The 24,343-nt window shown below is 30.8% G+C and overlaps 1 protein-coding gene and 1 long non-coding RNA gene across 3 annotated transcripts in view; one reads left to right on the top strand and one right to left on the bottom strand.

The window, feature by feature from the left end:
- Positions 1 to 23,482, bottom strand: part of LOC130666670 (tyrosine-protein phosphatase 99A-like) — a 159,939-nt gene extending 136,457 nt beyond the window's left edge. Inside the window, exon 1 of one of the 2 annotated variants that reach the window (XM_057467867.1) lies at positions 22,806 to 23,482. In XM_057467867.1, the coding sequence (XP_057323850.1) occupies positions 22,806 to 22,890 (85 nt within the window). In that variant the 5' untranslated portion in view covers positions 22,891 to 23,482. The remainder of the gene's footprint in view (positions 1 to 22,805) is intronic. The other variant, XM_057467868.1, reaches the window with a different exon arrangement.
- LOC130666680 (uncharacterized) overlaps positions 1 to 24,343 on the top strand; it is a 349,416-nt gene that overhangs the window by 163,190 nt on the left and 161,883 nt on the right. The gene's annotated exons all lie outside the window — the stretch shown is intronic.

Below are 24,343 nucleotides of genomic sequence, written 5' to 3'. Positions count from 1 at the left end.
TTTTTTATTAATTTTCATAAAGGAATGACATTTTTTTGTGTTTTATAATGTTCAAAGTTAATACTCCAAGCGGACGCAATTTACTCCGCTTTTACACCTGTTACCCCACTTTTACACCGGTATTACTCCGTTTTTACACCAGTTACCCCGCTTTTACACCGGTTTTACTCCGTTTTTACACCGGTTACCCCGTTTTTACACCGGTTTCACTCCGCTTTTACACCTTTTACCCCGCTTTTACACCGGTTACCCCGCTTTTACACCGGTATTACTCCGCTTTTACACCGGTTACCCCGCTTTTACACCGATTACCCCGCTTTAACACCGGTATTTTTAACACCGGTGTATTACTCCTCCTACACCGGTGTAATTTCATTTTAACACCGGGCGGAGTTAAAACGAGTCCATTTTTAACACCGCTCTTTTTACAGTGTACGTTTTTATTCAGTTTCAAGTCCCCTTGATTATCGAATTAATTTTTTTTATCTCGCAACATTAATCAATCTAAATTTAATTTTATAAAAAAGGTTACGTTAATTACCGTCGAGAGTTACATAGATTAAACGTTATTGGATAAATCAAGAAAACCAAGGGAAATGAAAATATTTGTCACAAAAATAATACTTCAGAGCTCTTGTATATATATAAAAACGTTTATTCTATTATTGAAAATCTAACTATAGAGAAGATCAAATCGAATTCAAAGTTAATAAAATTAAATTTTTATTTTCATATATTTTGTCTTCTTTAAATCCATAGCTACCATTATAAATAGAATTTAATCGATGTATTATTTAACTTGTATAAATATTTTTACAACATCCACAGTAATAATTTTAGATTAATAATCAAAACTTTACTGTTATTTTATCTCTGACAATTAATCTATAATAATAATAATAATATAAGTGGTGCAGTAATTCTGGAAGCACATGTACACATAAATACAATGTAATTTAAAAAAATTATTATTACAATTTAATCCACAATTATATCAGAGAATCATGGAGCAGCTAAAATTATTATTCCAACTGTTCGGTACGCAACTGCACAATTATAGTTCTCTAACTCGACCATTGATAAACGGTTTCCATTCCCAGGATAATAGTCCATGCTCTCGTAGACTGTAGTGCAATTTTCCCGATTACTAAACTTGCTGTGTAAAACACTTTTCTCAACATTTTATGCTATTAACCATTATATACATCCCCAAAACTATTCTCATTAACATGTTTTTTTTTTTTTTTAATTTCCATTCATTTTTTATCAAAACTATACTTAATTATTTATTAAAACACTGTAACGTTATATTGAAAGAAAAGTTTACCGATTAAATATAATAGAATAATAATAATAATAATAATAATAATAATAATAATAATAATAATAATAATATCTTAATTATAAGCCACCAGAGTACCGCAGAATCTACCAAGAAACTACAAAACATTCTCCGAGGTTCAACTTGCACGTCTCACCACTGCACCCATCGTATCATTAACCAGCATTTTAATTTCATTATCGCATGAGCTCGTGAGTTGCATAGGTAAAATAATACTGGCATTAATAACGCGGTTACATGCTGCGAGCTCCAATAAGTACAGATATATATATATATACATCCATATAAATACGTGGAAAGCGCAAGAGAGAAAGAGGGGGAGGGGGAGAGAGTAAAAGGGGTGAAGGGTGACGATAGTACAGTCAACAGCTCTTATTCTGGTATCCACAGAGCGTCAAGACCGCTGTACAATCATCCAGCTATCCTTATCCTTATCATATTCTCAACTTGAATTAACCACGTTCGTGTGTGTAAGTGTGTAAGTGTGTGTCTGTGTGCCGTGTGAATATATATTGTATGTATTACATTTGTCGTCCTAGTCAACGTCACCGGTCCTCGAGGTTTCCTCTTTACTCAGGATGACGGTTATACAATTATAAACAACAACTAAATGCAAATAAGACAATTTAAGGTCGGTTCGGTGCGCTTCAGTAATTAGATAATATCATTTATGTAAAGTAATTAAAAATTTTTATTCCCAAAGTTATTATCGAGAAAGTTAATTAAATTGACGTGATAGAGAAAGTAGTGGGAGTTATGAGAGTAAGAAAGACGATGTTATCATTCAACTCTGAGGCAATTTATCTTTGATAAAGCAGCTCGGTTTAAGAAAAAATAAATTAAACAACCTTCTCCCCGATGAATAATATTCACTTGTTTACTTTTTAACCAGAAAAAAAAAAAAGTGTAAATAAAAAATTTTTTACTTTTCCATTTCCATAATATTAAAACCGTTAAACAAGACGTCTCATAAATTGTTAAAAATAATTATTCAAATAATATTAAAGCTTTTAGCTTTCGTACTCTCACAGCATTTTCTCGGGATAAAAAGTAGTGCAGCAAGTTAAATGTGAACACAGAAAAACACAGAACGGTTGAATTGAGAAAATGCTAAAAAAAATAAAACAAATAAATAAATAATAAAGTTACAAGATAAAATAAATAAAGCTGCGTGTGGTACAGTGTGAAAAACATTATTCAAACAATTCTTTACTGTCTAAGGTATAATTCTTTGTTGGAATATCATAAATCATACAAGAGTTGACTCGAGATCCAAAAGCAGGCTTGAGAAGAAGGAAGGACGGGGTGTCAGACCCCACCAAGAAATCAAAAGAGAAAAACAAAGATAAGAATGACACAGTGGAAGCTGCAGAGGGTGAAGTTTAGTATGGCAGTAGTATAGTAGTATAGTAGCAACTGGTATAGCATCTCGATACCGAAAAACCCATAAAGCTTATTTTTCTAGGGGATACTGATGCTAGTCACATTGAGACTTTGCTCTGTCGTGTATAAACTTTTTATCGATAATGCCCCCGACTTGTCTTATTTTCTCTATACCCGTTTGCTTTACTTATTATATAACTATATACATTCATCTACCTAAGATATATATATATATATAAAAGTAAAAGAGAGATAAAACTGAGTAGAAATATCCAGCAAGGTCCCCCTATATCCGGTACCCGCATAATCGACGTGCAAGTTGGCTGAGAGAAAAAGCTTTTCCTGTGACAAATCGTTGAAGCGATTCCTTGCACTCGTGGTCATGGCGTCGACGTCAGCGCCGATCAATAGAGATAGAGGAGATAGAGGAGATAGAGCATAAGGTAGACACTGATCGTTTGACAAGGATAATAATAACAACAACAACAGTAACAATAAAGATTACGCCGATAAAACTATTATTATTTTCATCGTTAAATATTTATGTATACTCAAGTTTTACCATCGTTTTGTTGTTCTCGATATAGATATATTGTACATTACTACAGAATAGTATAGGGGAGACCGGGGCAAGACGGCCCACCTAAGCCGGTTATTATTATTTGTGGCTTTTAACCATCAAGTCGATTTACTCTTGTCCAACTTGAACTCAATTCACCAAAATTTTGGTAAAGCTTCTGAAAAAAAATTTTTTTTTTTGGGGCAAGACGGCCCCCTCCGAAAAAAAATGAAAAAAAAAATTTTTTTTTTTAATCGTAAAAAAATTTCACGCGTAACAAATGTTTATATTGCACGCCTCGGAAGCGAAGCGGAGAGGTTGTGCTTTATAACCGACCTGTAAAGGTCACACGATTTCCATTCATTAAAGTGCATATATTTTTTTTCTATTACTCTTACACATTATGAAAAACACATCAATATAAAGCTGAAACACTAATAAATAATCCTGATACTTTTTTTAATTTGTCTAATATGTATTAATATAAAAAAAAGTTTATTAAAAAAAATTTATCGTGGACGTCCATTAGTCTGTGGTTCAAAAAAACGGCGTGGTACGGATATCTCGAGAACGACTTGACGAAACTACTTAATTTTTTTTTCAAAATTTTCAGAAATAAGCAAAGAAGGTTCCTTTCGAAAATCACTACTGTAGGCCTTCTCGTTTTTTTAAAAATAAATCATTACGGTTAAAACCGGCAATCTTACATGTAAACAAACACACACTGCCGCCATTTTTCATTAGGAATGTTCTCCTTATTTATTTTTTTTTACTTTTATTACCGTATATTTACCGTGGAAATTTCTATGGGAAAAGAGCGGGATATTCAATTTTATTCGAAATTTAACTTTAAAAAAAAAACATAACATGAGCGTTCGAGGCGTGCACTTTTGGATTTTCCAAATTTTTTTTTCTCTTTAACGACTATATTTACTTTAATATTACTCGAAATAACCTTTTTTGATATAATACGAGTCATTTTTTCACTTCTGTAGAAAATTGATTATTGGTTTTTTTAACTTTTTCAAATGCTCTATTTTAATCGAAATCCATATAATTAACCAAAAAATGATATTTCTATTAAATTAATCATGACTAGGTTATAATACTATGAAATACATTTTCTTTTAGAATTTTTGAGTGGTTCATTTTGCCCCAAGTTTCACGTATCGGGCTAAAAATGAGTAAATAATCTAAATTTGTGATAATCAAAAGAAAACAAGAAATAGTATATTACACTACAAGGGAAGAAAGTTGAAATTCCTGCCCTGTGTGATAAGATGCCCGAGGCGAAGCCGAGGGCATCATGACACACAGGGTAGGGCTTTCAACTATCTTCCCGTGTGGTGTATACGATTTTTCTTTATACCTGGTCGAAAGTACGTTTATTAATTACATTTTTGAATACTATAAACAATACAACCACGTTCTGCCTTCAGCTGACAGGTCGGCCATGTTTTTTTTATTTGCTCCCTATTGACGCGCCTCTTTCGGACATACATAAAACTTTAATTTTTTTCCGTCTCTCTTTTTTTTTTTGTTGCGTTTTTGATGCCTGCCCCGCGACATTTGAAAGCACGAGCGAAGCGAGTGCGTCTGGTCGGCGGGGGCAGGCATCAAAAACAAAACAAAAAAAAAGACATAATTATACTTATAAAAAATAAAAAATAAAAAAAAATTATTTTTTTTCGAAAGAAATAAATTTATGCCTATGAACAAGTTTTTTTTCCCTGCCAATAAAAAATATATAAATGAATACATAAACTTTGAATAATTAACCTCGCCTCTGCATCAAAATCTTTTATCACCTCATCCTCGTCCATAAAGTCATCAGATGATACTTTTTCAGTCATTTTATTATTGCAAGTACACTGTTTACTTAAAATATCACAAACAACGAGACACAAAAACACTGACATATATATAAATAAAGCAACGATCTATGATGTTATCGTCAAAAATTTTATTGATAAAGTGGTAGACGTTCAGTAGATGGCAGCAGCCGGCTGTTTCCGTAGGCACGAAAAAATTTTTTGCTCCCGGCGATATAAGTGGGGCGCGTGTAACTCCACCAGGAGAGGGAAATGAGACTTTAGGCCTTAAAATTAGGGAGGGAAGTGCGTACTTTCGACTAAGGGATAAAGAAAAAAAAATTTTTGGTTAATTTTTGAGGTGGGCCTTCTTGCCCCAGGTGGGCCGTCTTGCCCCGGTCTCCCCTATACTCAAGTTATACCATCGTTTTGTTATCGTCGATATATATATATATATATATATATTGTACATTACTACAGAATAGTATAGTATATGGATTATGTAATAATATATAATAGCGGGAGAATAGTGTCATGCGGTGAAACAATCTATAGTGTAGGCCGTGTCAGTGCTGTCTTGTTGTACTCATGACTGGTACTATGATCCTTGACACTTGTCACTGGCATTCCAGTTGACGAGAGATAGATCGTGAATGCCGCGTTCCGTTCAGAGAAAACGAGGGAAATTAATAAAGGACAAAGTATTATAGTGGGGACTGAGAGAAAGAGAGAGAGAAAATTATATTCGGGTGCGGATAATCTCGCACGTTGGACTACGGCACAAACAAATCCATCAGCTGAATGCCGAAACCCTCGCCTCTATTTGGCTAAAAGCCAACGAGGTTATTATTTCCGACAGATCGAAATATCACTGCGAAATACCCTCAATCGATGATACAAATATATGTATATTTATTTGTATAACATTCTCACTGTAATTTCTCTAGTAAAGTTTTATTGTCAACAACGATCTTGATGACATGTTTGTGCAATAGTCAACAACCAAAAACTAAATATTTATTTAATACAATAGATTTTTTTTTTTAACCCAAGTTTTTAATTGAAAATCCGGTATCTATGACATTTATGTAAAATTTATTCCACTTTTTTTTATTTTTAATATTCAGAGACTCGAGTGATAAATTAAATTAACCTCACGTTATACTAATGCAGATGTTTCATTAATTAAATAATATATTATTAAGTAGTGTGACAAACTTTTATTTTATTGATAATTTATTTTGGTGTGAGAATTAATAACCAATTTAATGGTTGTTATTTATAAAATATGGTCTCACATACTGCAACTATTGTCAAATGGTCGTTGAGATAATTAATATTTTATTTAAAATATTAATATAATTATAATTCTCGATGTAATTAAATTTATACTCTAACATGTTATTTTCATGAAAATATCTACAGATATTTCTGGATAATAATTAAATATATCAAAATTTTGTCACATTTACTGGGATTATATTTTTATCATAGTTGATAAATTTAAATATGATCGTAATTTATATAGGGGAGGGTGGGGCAGAGCGGCCCCCCTGAAATTTTGACCAAAAAAAAAATTTTTTTTTTTTCGACTAATTACTATAAATCCGATATGTTTGCGCATTTTTATTCCTACGCATGACATTTGGGGCAAAATGGACAAGCCCAAAATTTTGAAAAAGTGATTTTTTCATATTTTTATCGTCAAATTAAAAAAAAATTATTATAATTCCACATTTCTAGCCCTACGCATAACACCTGGGGCAAAATGGACCAGCCGAAACTTCCGAAAAAATTATTTTTTCATATTTTTCGGCCGTTTCTTTATGTAAGAGGCAAATTTGGTCACTAAAAATTTATAAAAATTAAATTTTTTTTTTTAGTTGATAAATTTTTGAAATAAAGTAAAACTATAGAATTGATTTTTTTTTTAATAAATAACAATTAGTAATTAAGGTAATCGAGAGTGAACGATTTATTACACTTTAAAAAATTTTTTTCGAGTAATATAAAACCAAAAATAGTTGTCAAGAAAAAGAAATACATTCTTAATGATGAAAACAATTTAAAAAAAAAAAAAACGAAAAAAAAAATTTTTTTTATCACTTTTTGAAGGGGGCCGCTCTGCCCCACAAAAAAAAAAAAAATTTTCATAATTTTGGCAAAATGTCCATAAATTTGTTCGAAATAGGACAAAAGTAAAGTGATCTTATGGTTGAAAGCCACAAAAAATAATAATTGGCTTAGGGGGGCCGCTCTGCCCCACCCTCCCCTACGTATCGCCACTTATTTTCAGCGTTTTGAGATATCAGAACTTATTTTTCTAAAACTTTTTTTTTCGCTAACCCTCAGCTTTTAAAGGTCTAAAAAAAACTGCGAGTTAAATTGAGAAAGATAATTTAATCAAAATATCTCATCATAGTACATATGTATTCATACGAAGTAGTTATATCCGTATTACATCATACGTACTTAAACTCTTTACCAGGTTAATCTCAATTATCAAATCATGAATATTCAACCACTGGGACAGATTTAAATCACCTAAGATCTCTAGCATAAATTTCATTGTTAAATTCTGAAATATTATATTTAATTGTACGCCTTAAATGAAATTTAAAAATAAAGATAGATATTTATGTAAGAGTTAAGCAAAATGATGAGCTGTTCTATTGTCATTATGGATGTCAAGAACATCCATGATTTCCCCTTGCCATCGACACGTGCCCATTGAGTCAATCCATTGTTCCGTAAAGTGGATACTTCGCGATAGTCAGAGAAAGAGAAAAAAAAATAATAATAAAAAAAGACAAGTCAATTCAGCAACGCAACATTGTGGAACTAGTAGTCCAATGGACCCACTCGAATCATTCGTTTCGCATCGACGAACCTCCGGTTTCGTTTGGCCCACGCTATGCTATATACATATATATAGGTATATAAACTTGAAACTCTCTAAATCGACGAATTGAGCGTCTATTACTTTTTCTCTTTTACTCTCTTCCGATGCAAGTGTACTTTCAAAGTTAAAAAAAAAAAAAAGAAAAAAAAAACCACAAGTAAAACGATCTATATGTGTACGCGATGTTGGTCAATCAAATTTTAGTTTAAATTTACCGAAATGTAAAAAAGGTCTTTTATTAATTTACTTTTTTAACTTCCCGCTAAGCAAATTGTAAATTTTCAAAAATGTAAATCGCTTATAACTTTTAAACTAATTGACCAATTCAAATCGTTCTTGCGGCAATCGAAAGAGGTTGTTGGCCGTCAACTTTCCTGAAAATTGCAAATCATTTGATCAAGAAGACCCGAAGATAATTGAGGATTACGAAAAAAAAAAAAATTTTGTTTTTTTTCAATTTCTCGAAAACGATTCCAACGATCGATTTCAAAATTCAAACAACTCTAGAACTTGATAAGACGCGTCGATTGCCGCCTCAACCATCCCAATCGGCTTATTTGTTCGAAAGTTATGGTAAGAAATCATTGGCATCCAAGAGTATTTTCGAGCTTGAAGAGCTCGAAAATGTATTCACACAATGTTTTGGAGCTCCTTGAGCTCGAAAACAGCAGGAAGTTTTGAGGCTGGTCCGCAGAGCCAACCGATGCCCAGATTTTTTTTCACAACATCGAGCCCTGAGTCTAGATTTTCTTTGTATTTTCTCGAAGAGCTTGAAAATGCATTTACAAAAATGTTTTTGAGCTCAAGGAGCAGGGGGAACTGATGCCCAGATTTTTTTTATTGAAAAAAAAAAAAGTTTAAAAATTGCTCGAATTTAACTGATGATAAACTATTTTAAAACAAATAGTAAAAGTTAAAATTTATCAAGAATATAAATTTTGAACAAACATAAAAAATAAAACAAAACTTGATATTCACCTAAAGAAGTTGATTTTCTTGCAAACAATGAACACTCGAATAAGCACGTAGTGATTTCTCCCAGGAGCAAATAAGATGAGAAATGAAGATATATAGTACATCACAAATACCACCGTGAAAGTTGATGATGAAGTAGACGCATGAGACGTGGAATACGTAAAATTTTACTATATATATATATATCTATATATACTTATATAATTCAAGAGTCAATCATATTCTAACAAGAAATCTATAAAGAAAATATATATAAAACTAATAAAGTTGTAATATAGTTACGATATTCGACGACACATGATAATAATAAAAATGACATCTAAAAATCTATTCACTGCAGATGATTTGCTGTTAAAATGAATGTAAAACAGTCAGAGATAAAAGAAAAAGTGTCAGGCGTAAGTGTCAAGAAGGGAGAGAAAAATTGTATAGGGTAGTAGATTCACTGGGATGTGCTGTCTTTGCATCACTACATTACAATATATATATATATATATATATATATATATATATTGTTGGTATAAGCGAAAAAGTGATAATTGAATCTATCCCCACGGTCATAAAAGTTTGCGATTTATTTTATAGATAGTCTTGAATAATGACAACTTATTTAAATCGTTTATTATTATAATAATAATAAATGGTGGTAGGGGTGGGTTAGCAACTGTCAGTTATTCAGAGCTGTCAAGGTGCGAAGGGTATAAAAATAATAGGGCAATCTTGTTGATTTAAAATTTAGCAAATACGTTTGTTTTACGTTGAATTAGATGTATAAGGTACGTCGAGACGGAAACCAAGGTTATTTTTTAGTATGTGCACATATCTCAGGGCACCGAGTATAGAAGAACACCCACTGCGTATATCGTGTTACTTTCGCAATGTTGGATAATCCGGCGAGTGAACAGCGACCGTAAATCAACCCCGATAGTTGTGCGACGTAACTCGCTACTTTTTTATCCATTTTTCGCCGCAAAGTGATATCCAACCCGCTTCTTTGTTTCCTCGCACCCCCTTTCTATTCTCTGGTACTGCTACTGCTTTACTTCACCTCTTTTCCTCCTATAATCATTTTCTTTGCCCTATTTCACTTTTTTTATTTTTTCTTTATATCTATTTTTTTAATTCGTTTCACATTTTTTTATCTTTTTAATCCCTCTATTATCTACCCAACTACATTTTATATAATTACTTGGAAAGACACAAAAGCCCGTCAATTTGTTATTAATTACCTCTTCGAGAATTTCATCAAAAATTAATTACATAATAATGTGTCACTTTGTAGATTTTTTTTAATGAACAATAAGTTATAAATTTTATACATTTCAATCAGTGTTACTAACTGAGTATTTTATATTTTAAAATGTGATAATTAAATGAAAATTGGTTTGGAAAAAATAGTATATTACACAACTAGAGAGGAAAGTAGGACATTATTAAAGAAAAGAACGACTTTCTTCTCTCTAAACAGGGCAGGAATTTAAACTACTCGGCTATTTTGATTAAAATTAATATTTATTATTTGGCTTTACTTTAAATATTCTATATTAAGAAGCCATACAAATAACACGAATACTTAAAAATAAATAAATCAATACTACAATTTTTCATTGGTCATTTAAAGAGTAATGGTTTATTAAGTAAAATGAATTAACAATAACACTGAAAGGCTGGATAAATGTATAAATGTATAAATGTATAAATGTATATATAGATATAAAGTTTAGATTTTGTTGGTACTGTGAACAGTGGGTAAGACTAAAAGTGCATAGTCTGTAGTAAGACCTTTCGTGTTAAAAGTACGTTAAGAGGAAAACTACTGGCTGTTTATATTTACGATACACGCAGAGTTCTCGCCATAAAGACTAGTAGTTTCCTAAACTCAGTAGCTACCACACTGGTAAGGCGCGTGGTTTACCACCTCTTAGAGAAGGGTAATCACGCAAGGATAAATAACCGAAAGGATCACTCCTATCACATCTCCTTTATACTAACAATATAATGACCGATAAAACATAAAAGTCATGTACGTTTTAATTATCTTTTATTTCAATCAACATTATTCATTTCATTTATTTTCTTTTTTTTTTCTATTAATAAATTTATAACATTTTATAATAGGAGGGGGCGGGAAAAATGGAGTATTCAAAAATTTTAGTAAAACAATCTGGGACTTATTTCTGAAATGATTTACGCATGAACCACTTGACTTATTAAATTTTAACAAAAAAAATGTTTGTAGGGGAGGGTGGGGCAGAGCGGCCCCTCTGAAATTTTGACCAAAAAAAAAAATTTTTTTTTTTCGACTAATTACTATAAATCCGATATGTTTGCGCATTTTTACCCCTACGCATGACATTTGGGGCAAAATGGACAAGCCCAAAATTTTGAAAAAGTGATTTTTTCATATTTTTATCGTCAAATTAAAAAAAAATTATTATAATTCCACATTTCTAGCCCTACGCATAACACCTGGGGCAAAATGGACCAGCCGAAACTTCCGAAAAAATTATTTTTTCATATTTTTCGGCCGTTTCTCTGTGTAAGAGGCAAATTTGGTCACTAAAAATTTATAAAAATTAAATTTTTTTTTTTAGTTGATAAATTTTTGAAATAAAGTAAAATTACAGAATTGATGTTTTTTTTTATTAAATAAAAATTAGTAATTAAGGTAATCGAGAGTGAACGATTTTTTATGCTTTAAAAAATTTTTTTCGAGTAATATAAAACCAAAAATAGTTGTCAAGAGAAAGAAATACATTCTTAATGATGAAAACAATTTAAAAAAAACAAAAAACGAAAAAAAAAATTTTTTTTATCACTTTTTGAAGGGGGGCCGCTCTGCCCCACCCTCCCCTATAGCAATTGAGAATTTTGATTTATCATTTTGCCCGAGCCTTAACTATGTATTAATATGAATATAATTTTTGAAGAAGGATAATAGATAAGTAAAATTGTAGTAAACTTAAATGAGTAAACGGAAGACTGAAGCTTTTAGGGCTTTATGTAATGAAAGTAAAAAAAGTAAAAAGCTGTTGAATATAGAACAAGAGCTAGTTGAGAAAAAGATAGTGATAGAAGTGCGCACACTAGTACGCGCAGAGACCGACAGTAGAGGATCAAGTCTCGTCTCGGTGAGTTTTGAAATTACAGGGAGTGATCCTTCGGTAATAGACTCTCTCGGCAAGACTTATAGGATTCTGCAAAAGTGGAGGTAAAAAGAGTATTAGAAAAAAAAAAAGATGCTACAGAAAGAATAAAAAAAAGGTTAAAGAAAAATTGGCAAGGAAAATAAAAAAAAAAAAGCGGACAGTGGTTGGTGGTATACGATGGGCATTAGTTTTATTTTTCTGGCACAAGCCTAGGCTTTTACTCCTCGGGTACAATCAGATTAACGAGATACCTTTTTACAAATTAAATCCATTTTATTTTATATAAATCTATGAATTATTATTGCGCAGACTATTACTACGCGTTCTTACTATTTACCGATTCCGAATCTCAAAATTTAAATTATTTTCCATTTTTCGTTATCTAGGACACGTATTTGAAATAATCGATTAAAATAGTGTTTGTTCTCCTTGGATATTCTACTTAAAAATTTTACAATGCTATGAATCATATATTTTATATAGATATAAATAAACCTCTCGATTATTGTAACATGAATAAAGTATTGTTACTAGACATCATTTTATTTTGATACATAGACTAACGACTGAAAATGTAAATCTGTAAGTATAAATATCAATTGGTTTTCTATAAATAGACGAGTAATGAAGAAGTGATGTATAACGAACAAAAATAGGTGGAGATTTATCGTAAACCAGAGAGATAATTTCGAGCTGAGATCTCCTCAGAATATTCAAATAGACGGCTAGTAGTAGAATAGCGAGCGAGTAAGTCAATTTAGCACCACGTCCTTTTGCCTAATCCCGTTTCCCGGTCTGTTTCCTAAGAGAGTAGCTCGCAGTAGCTCGTTTCACGGTCGCACGATCGTGTTATCGAGTAGGGAGTGGTCCTCAGCAACTAGGGACCAGCAGAAACCTCCATAGAGCTCCACATAGCTCCACAGAGCTCCACAGTCTAGATTTTAATGGATTAGGCCCTCTTGGCACAGCCATTGTTCCTCGATATAACGATTCAACCGAAAAAGAACCCAGAGTTTTATTTTGCACGCCTCGGAAGCGAAGCGGAGAGGTTGTGCTTTATAACCGACCTGTCAAGGTCACACGATTTCCACTCATTAAAGTGCATATATTTTTTTTCTATTACTCTTACACATTATGAAAAGCACATCAATATAAAGCTGAAACACTAATAAATAATCCTGATACTTTTTTTAATTTGTCTAATATGTATTAATATAAAAAAAAGTTCATTAAAAAAAATTTATCGTGGACGTCCATTAGTCTGTGGTTCAAAAAAACGGCGTGGTACGGATATCTCGAGAACGACTTGACGAAACTACTTAATTTTTTTTTCAAAATTTTCAGAAATAAGCAAAGAAGGTTCCTTTCGAAAATCACTACTGTAGGCCTTCTCGTTTTTTTAAAAATAAATCATTACGGTTAAAACCGGCAATCTTACATGTAAACAAACACACACTGCCGCCATTTTTCATTAGAAATGTTCTCCTTATTTATTTTTTTTTTACTTTTATTACCGTATATTTACCATGGAAATTTCTATGGGAAAAGAGCGGGATATTCAATTTTATTCGAAAATTAACTTTTAAAAAAAAACATAACATGAGCGTTCGAGGCGTGCACTTTTGGATTTTCCAAATTTTTTTATTTTTTTAAGGACCCTACTTTACCCAGAGTCTACTAGAAAAATAGTTGTAATGAACGACAGAATGTCAGCTGCTGAAAAAAAGAAACGAATGAGGGAACTCTTGAAAAATTGCCAAAAAAAAAATTGTCTTTATTTATTTATTTTTTTTTTTTAACTCAACCAACAGACCAGTGATACACTACTCATACTATCGATTGGACTTGAACGAAGAGTAATAATGTTTGTTGGTATATAAGGCTATATAATATCACACACCTACTCACTTAAATCGATCGAGTCGCTTCTACAGCAATCTTTCATACCTATACGTTATTACTTTTTTCCGCCGAAAGTAAACAGAAAATATTTCATTTACATATTCAAAGCTTTAGTCGTACATTTATTATTGACGTTTTAATATTAATATTTGTACGCTGCATTATAATTAAAAGCAAATCTCGTAAAATAAATATCAACTTACAAAAAATATGTATTTCTCTCGGTGACTTTTGTTTATTTTTAATCAGTATAAATAAATAAATGCGAGTAAAAAAGTAAAATGAGTAATAGGTAATAAATAAATATGGGTAGAAAATAATATACAGATTGTTTTTGTTGGCATTAAGGTAACAAGTAACTATTAGTAGTAATACCTTAAGAATGGTGCGTCTTTTAAAATCTATAAGGGAAGTTTGTCACTAAGAATAACGTACTGGGGAGAGACATATTCTCGTAGCACACAAGAGTTGAGAGAGGTGATGGTAGTGGTGAAGGCCAAGAAAGTCTACAAAGTCCTTAGAGAGATGAGTAGAAGCGAGAGGTAGAAGAAGACTGAGAGCAAAAAATAAAGACAGAAAGAATAGAGCGTACGTGCCGACGCCGGTCGTCGTTGGAGCGTCGCAAAGTTCCAGGTGTCACTTGATTTATCGAAGCGACAGCTTCTACCGACGACTACGAGGACGACGACGACGACGACCGGCATCTAGAAATAGTAGCATGTACGCCAGTAAAGGAGGAACAAACTCTGTAGCAGTTGCAACATTTCTACGACTTAGCGGTGTTCCATATCCTTACTGTACACATCTAACCAACATCTAGCTCCTTCAAGGTAATGGTAATAGTATACTTGGTTTGGTTAGATAGATATTGTTAGTAGTAGAAGTAGTAGAAGTAGTAGAAGTAGTAGAAATAGTACTAGTAGTAGTAGTCGTAGTAATGGCGATAGAAGGATTGGATCTAACGAATCGTAGACGACGATTCATTGGCAACGGCTCGTTGGACACTTGCTCGATAGATGCTCGACAATCAATGGCTACAGTAAAGAAAAAACCAGGCTCAATAAAAGAAAAAAAAAACAAATGTTAAATAAAAAATTGAAGAAATATCGGTAAAGATAAAGGTACTCGGTCAACCGCCAAGTGGGTGCGGTTCATTGATCTGAAATAGTTTAAATTCTTTGCTTTATAGACAACTACATCCTGTACCCGTTAGTTCAACTAGATAATTATTTAATTTTTAATAATACAAATAACAATTGATGCACAGTTATATTAAAGAAAGAAAAAGAATTTTTAACGATTTTTAAATATTTTTATATTCATCTATCTTGGTGTTTTTCGAACCGTTGGTTCCACACAACACGCTTATTTACGCATCTACGATAAAAATACGAATTTTAAATTCAATCAATTTTTTCAGACTACTGAAGCTAAAATTATTCACCAGCGTTATTTTTCTCTATCCTCTCATGAGTTTTTTTTAAAAAAAAACTGTTTCATAAAATAAACTTTTACGAAAATTTTATACACCCTTTTTTTATTAAAAACATTGTTACTTTGTCAAAAAAAATATATATACATACATATATGTAAAAGACAGCAATGACAACGGGAGTTATTAAAATTGTGATTGAACGTCAGTTACGTGATAAAAGCACATGAGCACGCAATCGGGTAAAACCGCATACCCTTGTCTGATATTTCTAGTTGAATAAAAAACATACAAAAGAAATATTTACTTACTGCTCTAAAATTCTAAATAATTATTTTTGAATTCATTCAATTTAAATGTCAAAAAAGGTCAAATATGAACAAAATTTATTATCACTCTTTTATTTTTAAATTTATACCAAAAAATTGTTACTATAAAAATTAGTACACTAAATACTGTATACATTCACTTAAATTTGTTCATGGAGAGTAAATATATTTTGAAATAACGGTTAGTATTAGAGATCAAAGTATGTATCCTTGTTAAAAGTTATCCTGGGAATTCAAGTTTCGGGTCAACATAGTAAACACAAGTGCTTATACACTCAAAGTCTATCCAACGGGTCGAGTTTTAAAACTCAAACATATATACACAGATATTTTAATATGTCAAACGAATAAAAAAATGATACACCGATTAAATATCAATAAAAAATGAATAGTGTAAATTAAGTAGGGGAGACCGGGGCAAGACGGCCCACCTAAGCCGGTTATTATTATTTGTGGCTTTTAACCATCAAGTCGATTTACTCTTGTCCAACTTGAACTCAATTCACCAAAATTTTGGTGAAGCTCCTGAAAAAAATTTTATTTTTTTTGGGACAAGACGGCCCCCTCCGAAAAAAAATGAAAAAAAAAAATTTTTTTTTTTTTTAATTGTAAAAAAATTTCCCGCGTAACAAATGTTTATATTTTTCTCTTTAACAACTGTATTTACTTTAATATTACTCGAAATAACCTTTTTTGATATAATACGAGTCATTTTTTCACTTCTGTAGAAAATTGATTATTGGTTTTTTTTAACTTTTTCAAATGCTCTATTTTAATCCAAATCCATATAATTAACCAAAAAATGATATTTCTATTAAATTAATCATGACTAGGTTATAATACTATGAAATACATTTTCTTTTAGAATTTTTGAGTGGTTCATTTTGCCCCAAGTTTCACCTATCGGGCTAAAAATGAGTAAATAATATAAATTTGTGATAATCAAAAGAAAACAAGAAAAAAAATTTTTTGGTTAATTTTTGAGGTGGGCCTTCTTGCCCCAGGTGGGCCGTCTTGCCCCGGTCTCCCCTAAATTTAGTTTATAATAGGAAAAATAAATAAAAAAGTAAAAATTATAAAGCAAGAAAAAAACGGTTGATCGTTATTTTTCTTTAGCCTTTTCCATTGGTTTCTTTTAATGGGTATCCAGGAACCAGGATGAAAAGCAATTCTATCGGTAAGCATCTTTACTACGCGCAAGGGAACACTACCCAAGTGCTGTGTAAATTTATCGTTTGAAAAATGTTGCCGAAGATAGGACAGTGAGTTGAGAAAGGGTGAATCACCCCCAAAATCACCTCTCACCGACGTAAACTTTTAACAAAGTATAAGTAACCATGTGTGTGGGCTGTGTATATGTATGTTCTCTCGGCTCGATGCTTGCTCGTGCACACTTTACGGAGCTGTAACTATGCAATGTTGACGAGGCATCGCTGTTGGCATAGACGATCAACCGAACCGTATCCATGATCCGTGTTAGGAAACGCTGCACTTGCTTCTGCGTTGTTCATTCTCGTGGATCTAATGTAATTATGAGACTTTCCTATGGTTCCTTCATTTTTTAAAACCCTAACCCATCGTAACGTCCACTCATGCAAGAATGTTTTGTTTACTTTTCTATTCCCTTACTTTCCTCATACGTACACTGTAAAAAGAGCGGTGTTAAAAATGGACTCGTTTTAACTCCGCCCGGTGTTAAAATGAAATTACACCGGTGTAGGAGTAGTAATACACCGGTGTTAAAAATACCGGTGTTAAAGCAGGGTAACCGGTGTAAGAGCGGGGTAAAATCGGTGTAAAAGCGGGGTAACCGGTGTAAAAACGGAGTAATACCGGTGTAAAAGCGGGGTAACAGGTGTAAAAGCGGAGTAAATTGCGTCCGCTTGGAGTATTAACTTTAAAGATTATAAAACACAGAAAATGTCAGTTCTTTATGAAAATTAATAAAAAATATCATTTATCAACAAGTATAGTGATCGAGTAAGTAAAAATATTCACAAAATAAAATATTTTAACACCGGTAAAGAATATCTACACCGGCGGCGGCGTTATTTTAACACCGGTCTAGAATATTTACATTGGCAGCGGCGTTATTTTAACACTGGAGATTTTTTTTTAACACCGGTACAGAATATTTACACCGGCGGCGGCGTTATTTTAACACCGCTTTCGGGGGTAAATTTAACACCGATAATTTTAACACCTACACCGCTTGGACTTACCCCGGTGATTTTTTACAGTGTAGTATAAAAAAATTATTAGAAGCATGTGTTTGTTTAACTTGAATATTTAAATTTAAAAAAGTAAAACAAATAATTACTCGAAACAATTTCAGGTCAATGAATCGAAATTATAGGTTTCATATTAAAAAAAAATTATATGTTGTAGACAAATATAAACATTAAACGAGATGGCTTTCAACTAACAATCAATCAAAATGAATATTGGATTTGAAAAACAACAAAAAAAAAAAAAAAAAAAAAAAAGAAATTGACATTTGTGGTTACTTTGCTTTTTGTGAATGTGATTCAGCAGACCAGAATGCAATGTCGGTTAAACCGTATCGGTTGCTGAATACTGAATAGTATAAAAAATAAAAAACAAACAAAATAAATAAATAAAAACAAAAGAAAGAAAATGTAATTGCAGGCAGAGAAAAATTTTTCTACTCTCCTGTTTATTTCAATGGAACAATTCTTGAATTGGACAGGTCATTATTGCATAAAATTGCTGTCAATAGTAACTGTTCTCAATTTAGTTAAATGTCATACACAATATGAATATCGACTGAGTACTCGCTGTTTAATTTTGTTTTTTTTCCCTTCTATTATATAATTTTGCATACGTATTAAAATTTTTCAGTCTACAGTTTACAATTAAAACTTAATTTCAAATTAATAAGGACTTGTAATAATGAATATTATTCATTAATCTAAATTATGAAAAACAAGAAAGCTGAATTTATATTTCTCGCAAGCTCTGTGATTGAATAGAAATTTAGTTAATTGATTGGCTTGTAGAGCCGAAAAAACAATCATTAGTTTAAATCAATATCTATAGATATTATAGATTTTCAGCTGAAACAAAAAGCTTAAAACATGAGACTCATTAAAAACGAACCCGCCATTCATTTTGGAGAAGTCATTAATTATTTTGTTAAAACATATTTTCGGAAAACAAATAACCAATTCTATGAAAACGTTCGGTGATTGAAAGCTATAGCTATATATTATATAAAATATATTTTACTCCAACTAAATAATGGCAGAATTTTCAAAATTATTAGCTTTCGTGTATTATAATTTTCTACACGGAAAAAAAATTAATCGTGAATGCAACATGATGCAGTCTTGGTAAATAAACATGATGAAATCATGTTGCATTCACATGATTTGTCATGTTTCGGTTACATGATAATCATGTTGCGGTAACATGAGAAAATCATGTTTCGGCTACATGATAATCATGTTGCATTCACATGATTTGTCATGTTTCGGTTACATGATAGTCATGTTGCGGTATCATGAGAAAATCATGTTGCATTCACATGATTTGTCATGTTTCGGCTACATGATAATCATGTTGCGGTAACATGAGAAAATCATGTGAATGCAACATGATTTGTCATGTGAATGCAACATGATTTTCTCATGTTACCGCAACATGATTATCATGAAGCCGAAACATGACAAATCATGTGAATGCAACATGATTTCATCATGTTTATTTACCAAGACTGCATCATGTTGCATTCACGATTAATTTTTTTCCATGTATATGTACCCACAGTAACTTGGAACAATATACAGAGCAAATACTCAATACTAAAAAATTAAACATTATTTTATTTTTCACCTGCGACTGCGCGAAAATTGCTAAATTTAAATACATATTTATCTGGTATAAATTAAAAATGATATACCCATAGTGTTTTTTATATCTGTTTGTATTGATCAGTGTGACCTACGAAATTATCAATCAATGTACATTTCAAAGAGAATCAGTAATTAACTAATGGCTATCCCAAATTACGATCTGGTGCAAACTAATCCAAAAATTAAATTTTAAAAATGAATTAAAGTAAATTAAACCGCATTTAAATTTATAACAATAATTTAAATTTGAATAAAATTTGTAATGGATTGTGTAATTACGATACATTTGATCATTCACCGATACTATAACTTTGTCCTAGTGGGTTGAACTCCGACTAATCGTTACAAAATCCACTTTGACTGACACAGAAGGTTCCAATCTTCCTGGATTCTCTCTTGCCTTTATATATAACTTGTCTGATCCTATTCGCTAGAGGCATTCAGTTCATCCTTACTTCCTGATTACTACCTTCTGTTTCTATTCAATCACCTCAAAGCCTCAATCGAAACCTTTATAAGTAACTTTTTTAATAAACATCAACATTGTAAAACTAATAACTCATACATTTAATTGAAAAATTTTCTTTTCTTTTAATTTTTAATAAATATTTATAATAGAGTTACTACTAAAACTACTCATCATACAACAAAAATAAATAATCAAAACTTTTTAAAACTTTTAGTTTTTGCATCAAAAAGTTAGATATATTTTTTTTTTGTATATAAAATTATTTCATTTTAATTTTAACATTAATTTAATGTTACTTTACTTTATTTTTGTATACAAATGCTCTGCTAATTGATGTTTCAAAAATAATTACAGATGTATAGCAATACACCTCCTGAATTTACATTTGTGCATAAAAAACAATACTACATGTGTTTTAATTGATGCGCGGAGTTTGTACTTGATATTGTTGTAAAAATAATAATAGATTATCCATCTAATGAATAACAACAATTTACAAAGGGAAATTAGTAACATAATTAATTAGATATTAGCTATGTACAATGTGTTTTCGTTAATCACATCTACCAGGATATTTTACTAAAATTATGATGAATAATTCCACAAACATTATTGCGATTGCCATTTACCTCTATATGGGTTATCAGTACAAAGCACGCACCATTTACAACCAGACATTTTGAATATTTGTGTTTGTTTGTTATGTAACATCCAATTTCAATTATTTTAACTAAAATAATTTAATATTTGCGTTAAATCAAAATAATTATGATTTAATTTAAATTAACTTACTTTTTAATCCAAGATAAAGTCTTAATTGAGTATTGTCATTCGAATTGTCTTTCGTCAGTTAAGTAATTAGAGTAATAATATATACAAACAGTTTATTTTTGAATAAACGAGTTACAGAAAATTAAACATAGAGCAGGATTAGGGGAGACCGGGGCAAGACGGCCCACCTGGGGCAGAGAATCCCACCTCAAAAATTAACCAAAAATTTTTTTTTCTTGTTTTCTTTTGATTATCACAAATTTATATTATTTACTCATTTTTAGCCCGATACGTGAAACTTGGGGCAAAATGAACCACTCAAAAATTCTAAAAGAAAATGTATTTCATAGTATTATAACCTAGTCATGATTAATTTAATAGAAATATCATTTTTTGGTTAATTATATGGATTTCGATTAAAATAGAGCATTTGAAAAAGTTAAAAAAACCAATAATCAATTTTCTACAGAAGTGAAAAAATGACTCGTATTATATCAAAAAAGGTTATTTCGAGTAATATTAAAGTAAATACAGTTGTTAAAGAGAAAAATATAAACATTTGTTACGCGGGAAATTTTTTTACAATTAAAAAAAAAAAATTTTTTTTTTCATTTTTTTTCGGAGGGGGCCGTCTTGCCCCCAAAAAAAAAAAATTTTTTTTCAGGAGCTTCACCAAAATTTTGGTGAATTGAGTTCAAGTTGGACAAGAGTAAATCGACTTGATGGTTAAAAGCCACAAATAATAATAACCGGCTTAGGTGGGCCGTCTTACCCCGGTCTCCCCTAATATAGATAGACATATTAAAATTTCTATTACTTTTCACTTTAATGCCACTCCAACAGTTAGGGTTGAAGGAGGGGGGGGGAGCTCGCAAAATTTTATAAAAAAAGTTTTTTAAAATGGTCTCTAATCACGGCAGCTGAAAATTTTTTCTATTCACTTTGAATATCATTAAAAAAAAATAGATTCAAAGTATGTGAGTCCCCGAAAACTTAGTATTTCCTTAAGTACCCGTTTTGCCCCTACTTCAATTATTTGTAAACAAAAAATCAAAATATTTCACCAAGTATTTATTTTGAAGCTCAAATATTACTAATTTCAAAATTACGCCCATACTTAAATATTATAATTATTAATTAAATTAGTTCAAAAAAAAAAAAAATTTTTTTTTTAGCTACTAGTGCGGAAATAAATAAATGAACAAAAGTATAACGAAAAATGACATCTTTTGTGTATAAAAGAGTATAATGTAAGAAAAGAATAAGATAATAATCTTTTTTACGTTTCCTTTTTCGCTACCGTTTCCTTTCTACAATTTTTCGAGTTTATTATTTAACACAAAAAGGTTTTAATTTATTACAAAAAATTTAATACGATACTAAAATATGCTGAGCTTTTATTTTAATAATAATAATAATAATAATAATAAATTATTTTAATTATGATTTATTTTTAGTTAAAAAAAGAATTATTATTTATACTAATTTTAAAAAAATAAAAATATTCTTCAATTTCAACGAGATAAAATTTTTTTTTATTTGCATATCACATTTGACAGTAATAAACACTTTGAGTAATATAATATAATTTAATAACAATAATACATTTTTATTTTTTTTTTCACCAAAACAATGAAATTTTAATTTATATTTTATATAATACCGCTCGTTGCAAATGAATTGATAAAGAAAAAAAAACGGAAAGAATTGAACCATTTCGGTAAAGAATGTTAAAATATTCCATTATATTTTATATGGAAAATTTTCCGCTTGCTATCTGTACTCACTAGTGATTTTATTCTATTATTTATTGTATATGTTAAATAAATATAAAATATTGCAAGTTATAAAAGTGTAGTATGAAGAACAAACAATAGAAGTATAGGAAAGTAAAAATTTGGCTTACCAAAGACACGACCGGTTGCTCCAGTTTCAATGAGAAACCAAATAAGACAAGCGTAGATAATCCAATCCTGCCGACACACATTCATGTTGGCAAAGTTTTAGACGACTTTCCGGCCGTACTCTAGCTCTAGGACCACAATGGCTGCCACGATCTAACTCGATTACCACTGATTTTATCAAAAGATATACATATATACATACGTATATACATATATACCTTTGTCAGGAGGTTATTTTCAATAAATCGTATTTAGTGGTGCCGCACATCACCATACCCATAAGAATCTTTTGTCAACTTTTGATCTTTAAAACTTGCCGGTTCCATTGTCTTATACGTCTTATCTCAAAACTTTTACTATTTCACACTCCAGCATTTCTTGCTAAAGCATTTACACCACTGTCATTATTTCTCATAATTGCTATTCATTATTCAGTTAAATTGATTTTATTTCAAATTCCAAACGTTAACGTTTCATTGACATAACATAATATCTTATAGATTATTACAAATATTTAATCTATTACTTATCAAACCCCAACTTTATTATAAATTGATCGTCTCTTCGATAATTACTTTAGTATTTCATCAGATTTTTGCTAATAAATATTTGAATAAAATCTTCTGTCTCCGTACCTTAATTTATTGGTTATTGATTATTCCAACTATTCAACCTATAGTTTATTTATATTGTAATGATTTAATATATATTTGTTCAGTGGTATATGTATGTATGTAATTATATATATATATATATCTATATCACTTGATAAAATTATTTGTACTGTAATAATTAAACGTGAATAGGCCAAATCGTTTGGTTTTATTCTTCTTCTTGTTCTTTATTTCCCATTCTCTTGATCTCAAAAACTTTTAGTGGTGACCCCAAATGCTTTGATTCAAAGTTCCAACAATTCGATTCACTACTACTGCTAAAGTTGATAACGACTTGTCCACCCGAATTCACACCAATGGATAAAGAGTTTTACTGATTTATACTTCCTTCGATTATTATTTTTAACTTAAACTTTGTTGTTATGTATGCAATTATAATGCTGTAATGCTAAAAAAAAAACTACAGTAATAAATATATGTAAAAAAAAAAAAATTTATCACAATTTATTTAAAAAGATGAAATGTCTTAAGTAAAACAATGAAAGGCATTAAAACTTAGCAATTAAAAACTAAAGACATTGATATTAAAAAAAAAAGTTTAACAGTAAAACATTTTTCTCTTGTTCGTTTTTATACTTTTTTGCTAGTCTTCTTATTTCTTTGACTCTCACAAGGAAGATTCAAACAGATGCACAAACTCACTCAAGCGTATAAGGATCCGAAGAATTTTATATAACCGAAAAATTTACACACGAGAACATATATAAAAATATGATCAGTAACACAGCCAGTATAAAATATATCTGTATATAAATAACTTGAGAAATTTAAAAAAAAAGGAGTATCGGTTGTCGAACCGGTTCCAAGTGATTGCGCGCCCAAGAATTGCTAATGTTTCCAGCTGAGTACTCGTTTGACCGTCACAG

Source organism: Microplitis mediator, chromosome 4, assembly GCF_029852145.1.
Source record: "Microplitis mediator isolate UGA2020A chromosome 4, iyMicMedi2.1, whole genome shotgun sequence".
NCBI lineage: Eukaryota > Metazoa > Arthropoda > Insecta > Hymenoptera > Braconidae > Microplitis > Microplitis mediator.
The sequence above is the reverse complement of the archived record's forward strand: the minus strand, read 5'-3'. Positions and strand labels throughout refer to the sequence as shown.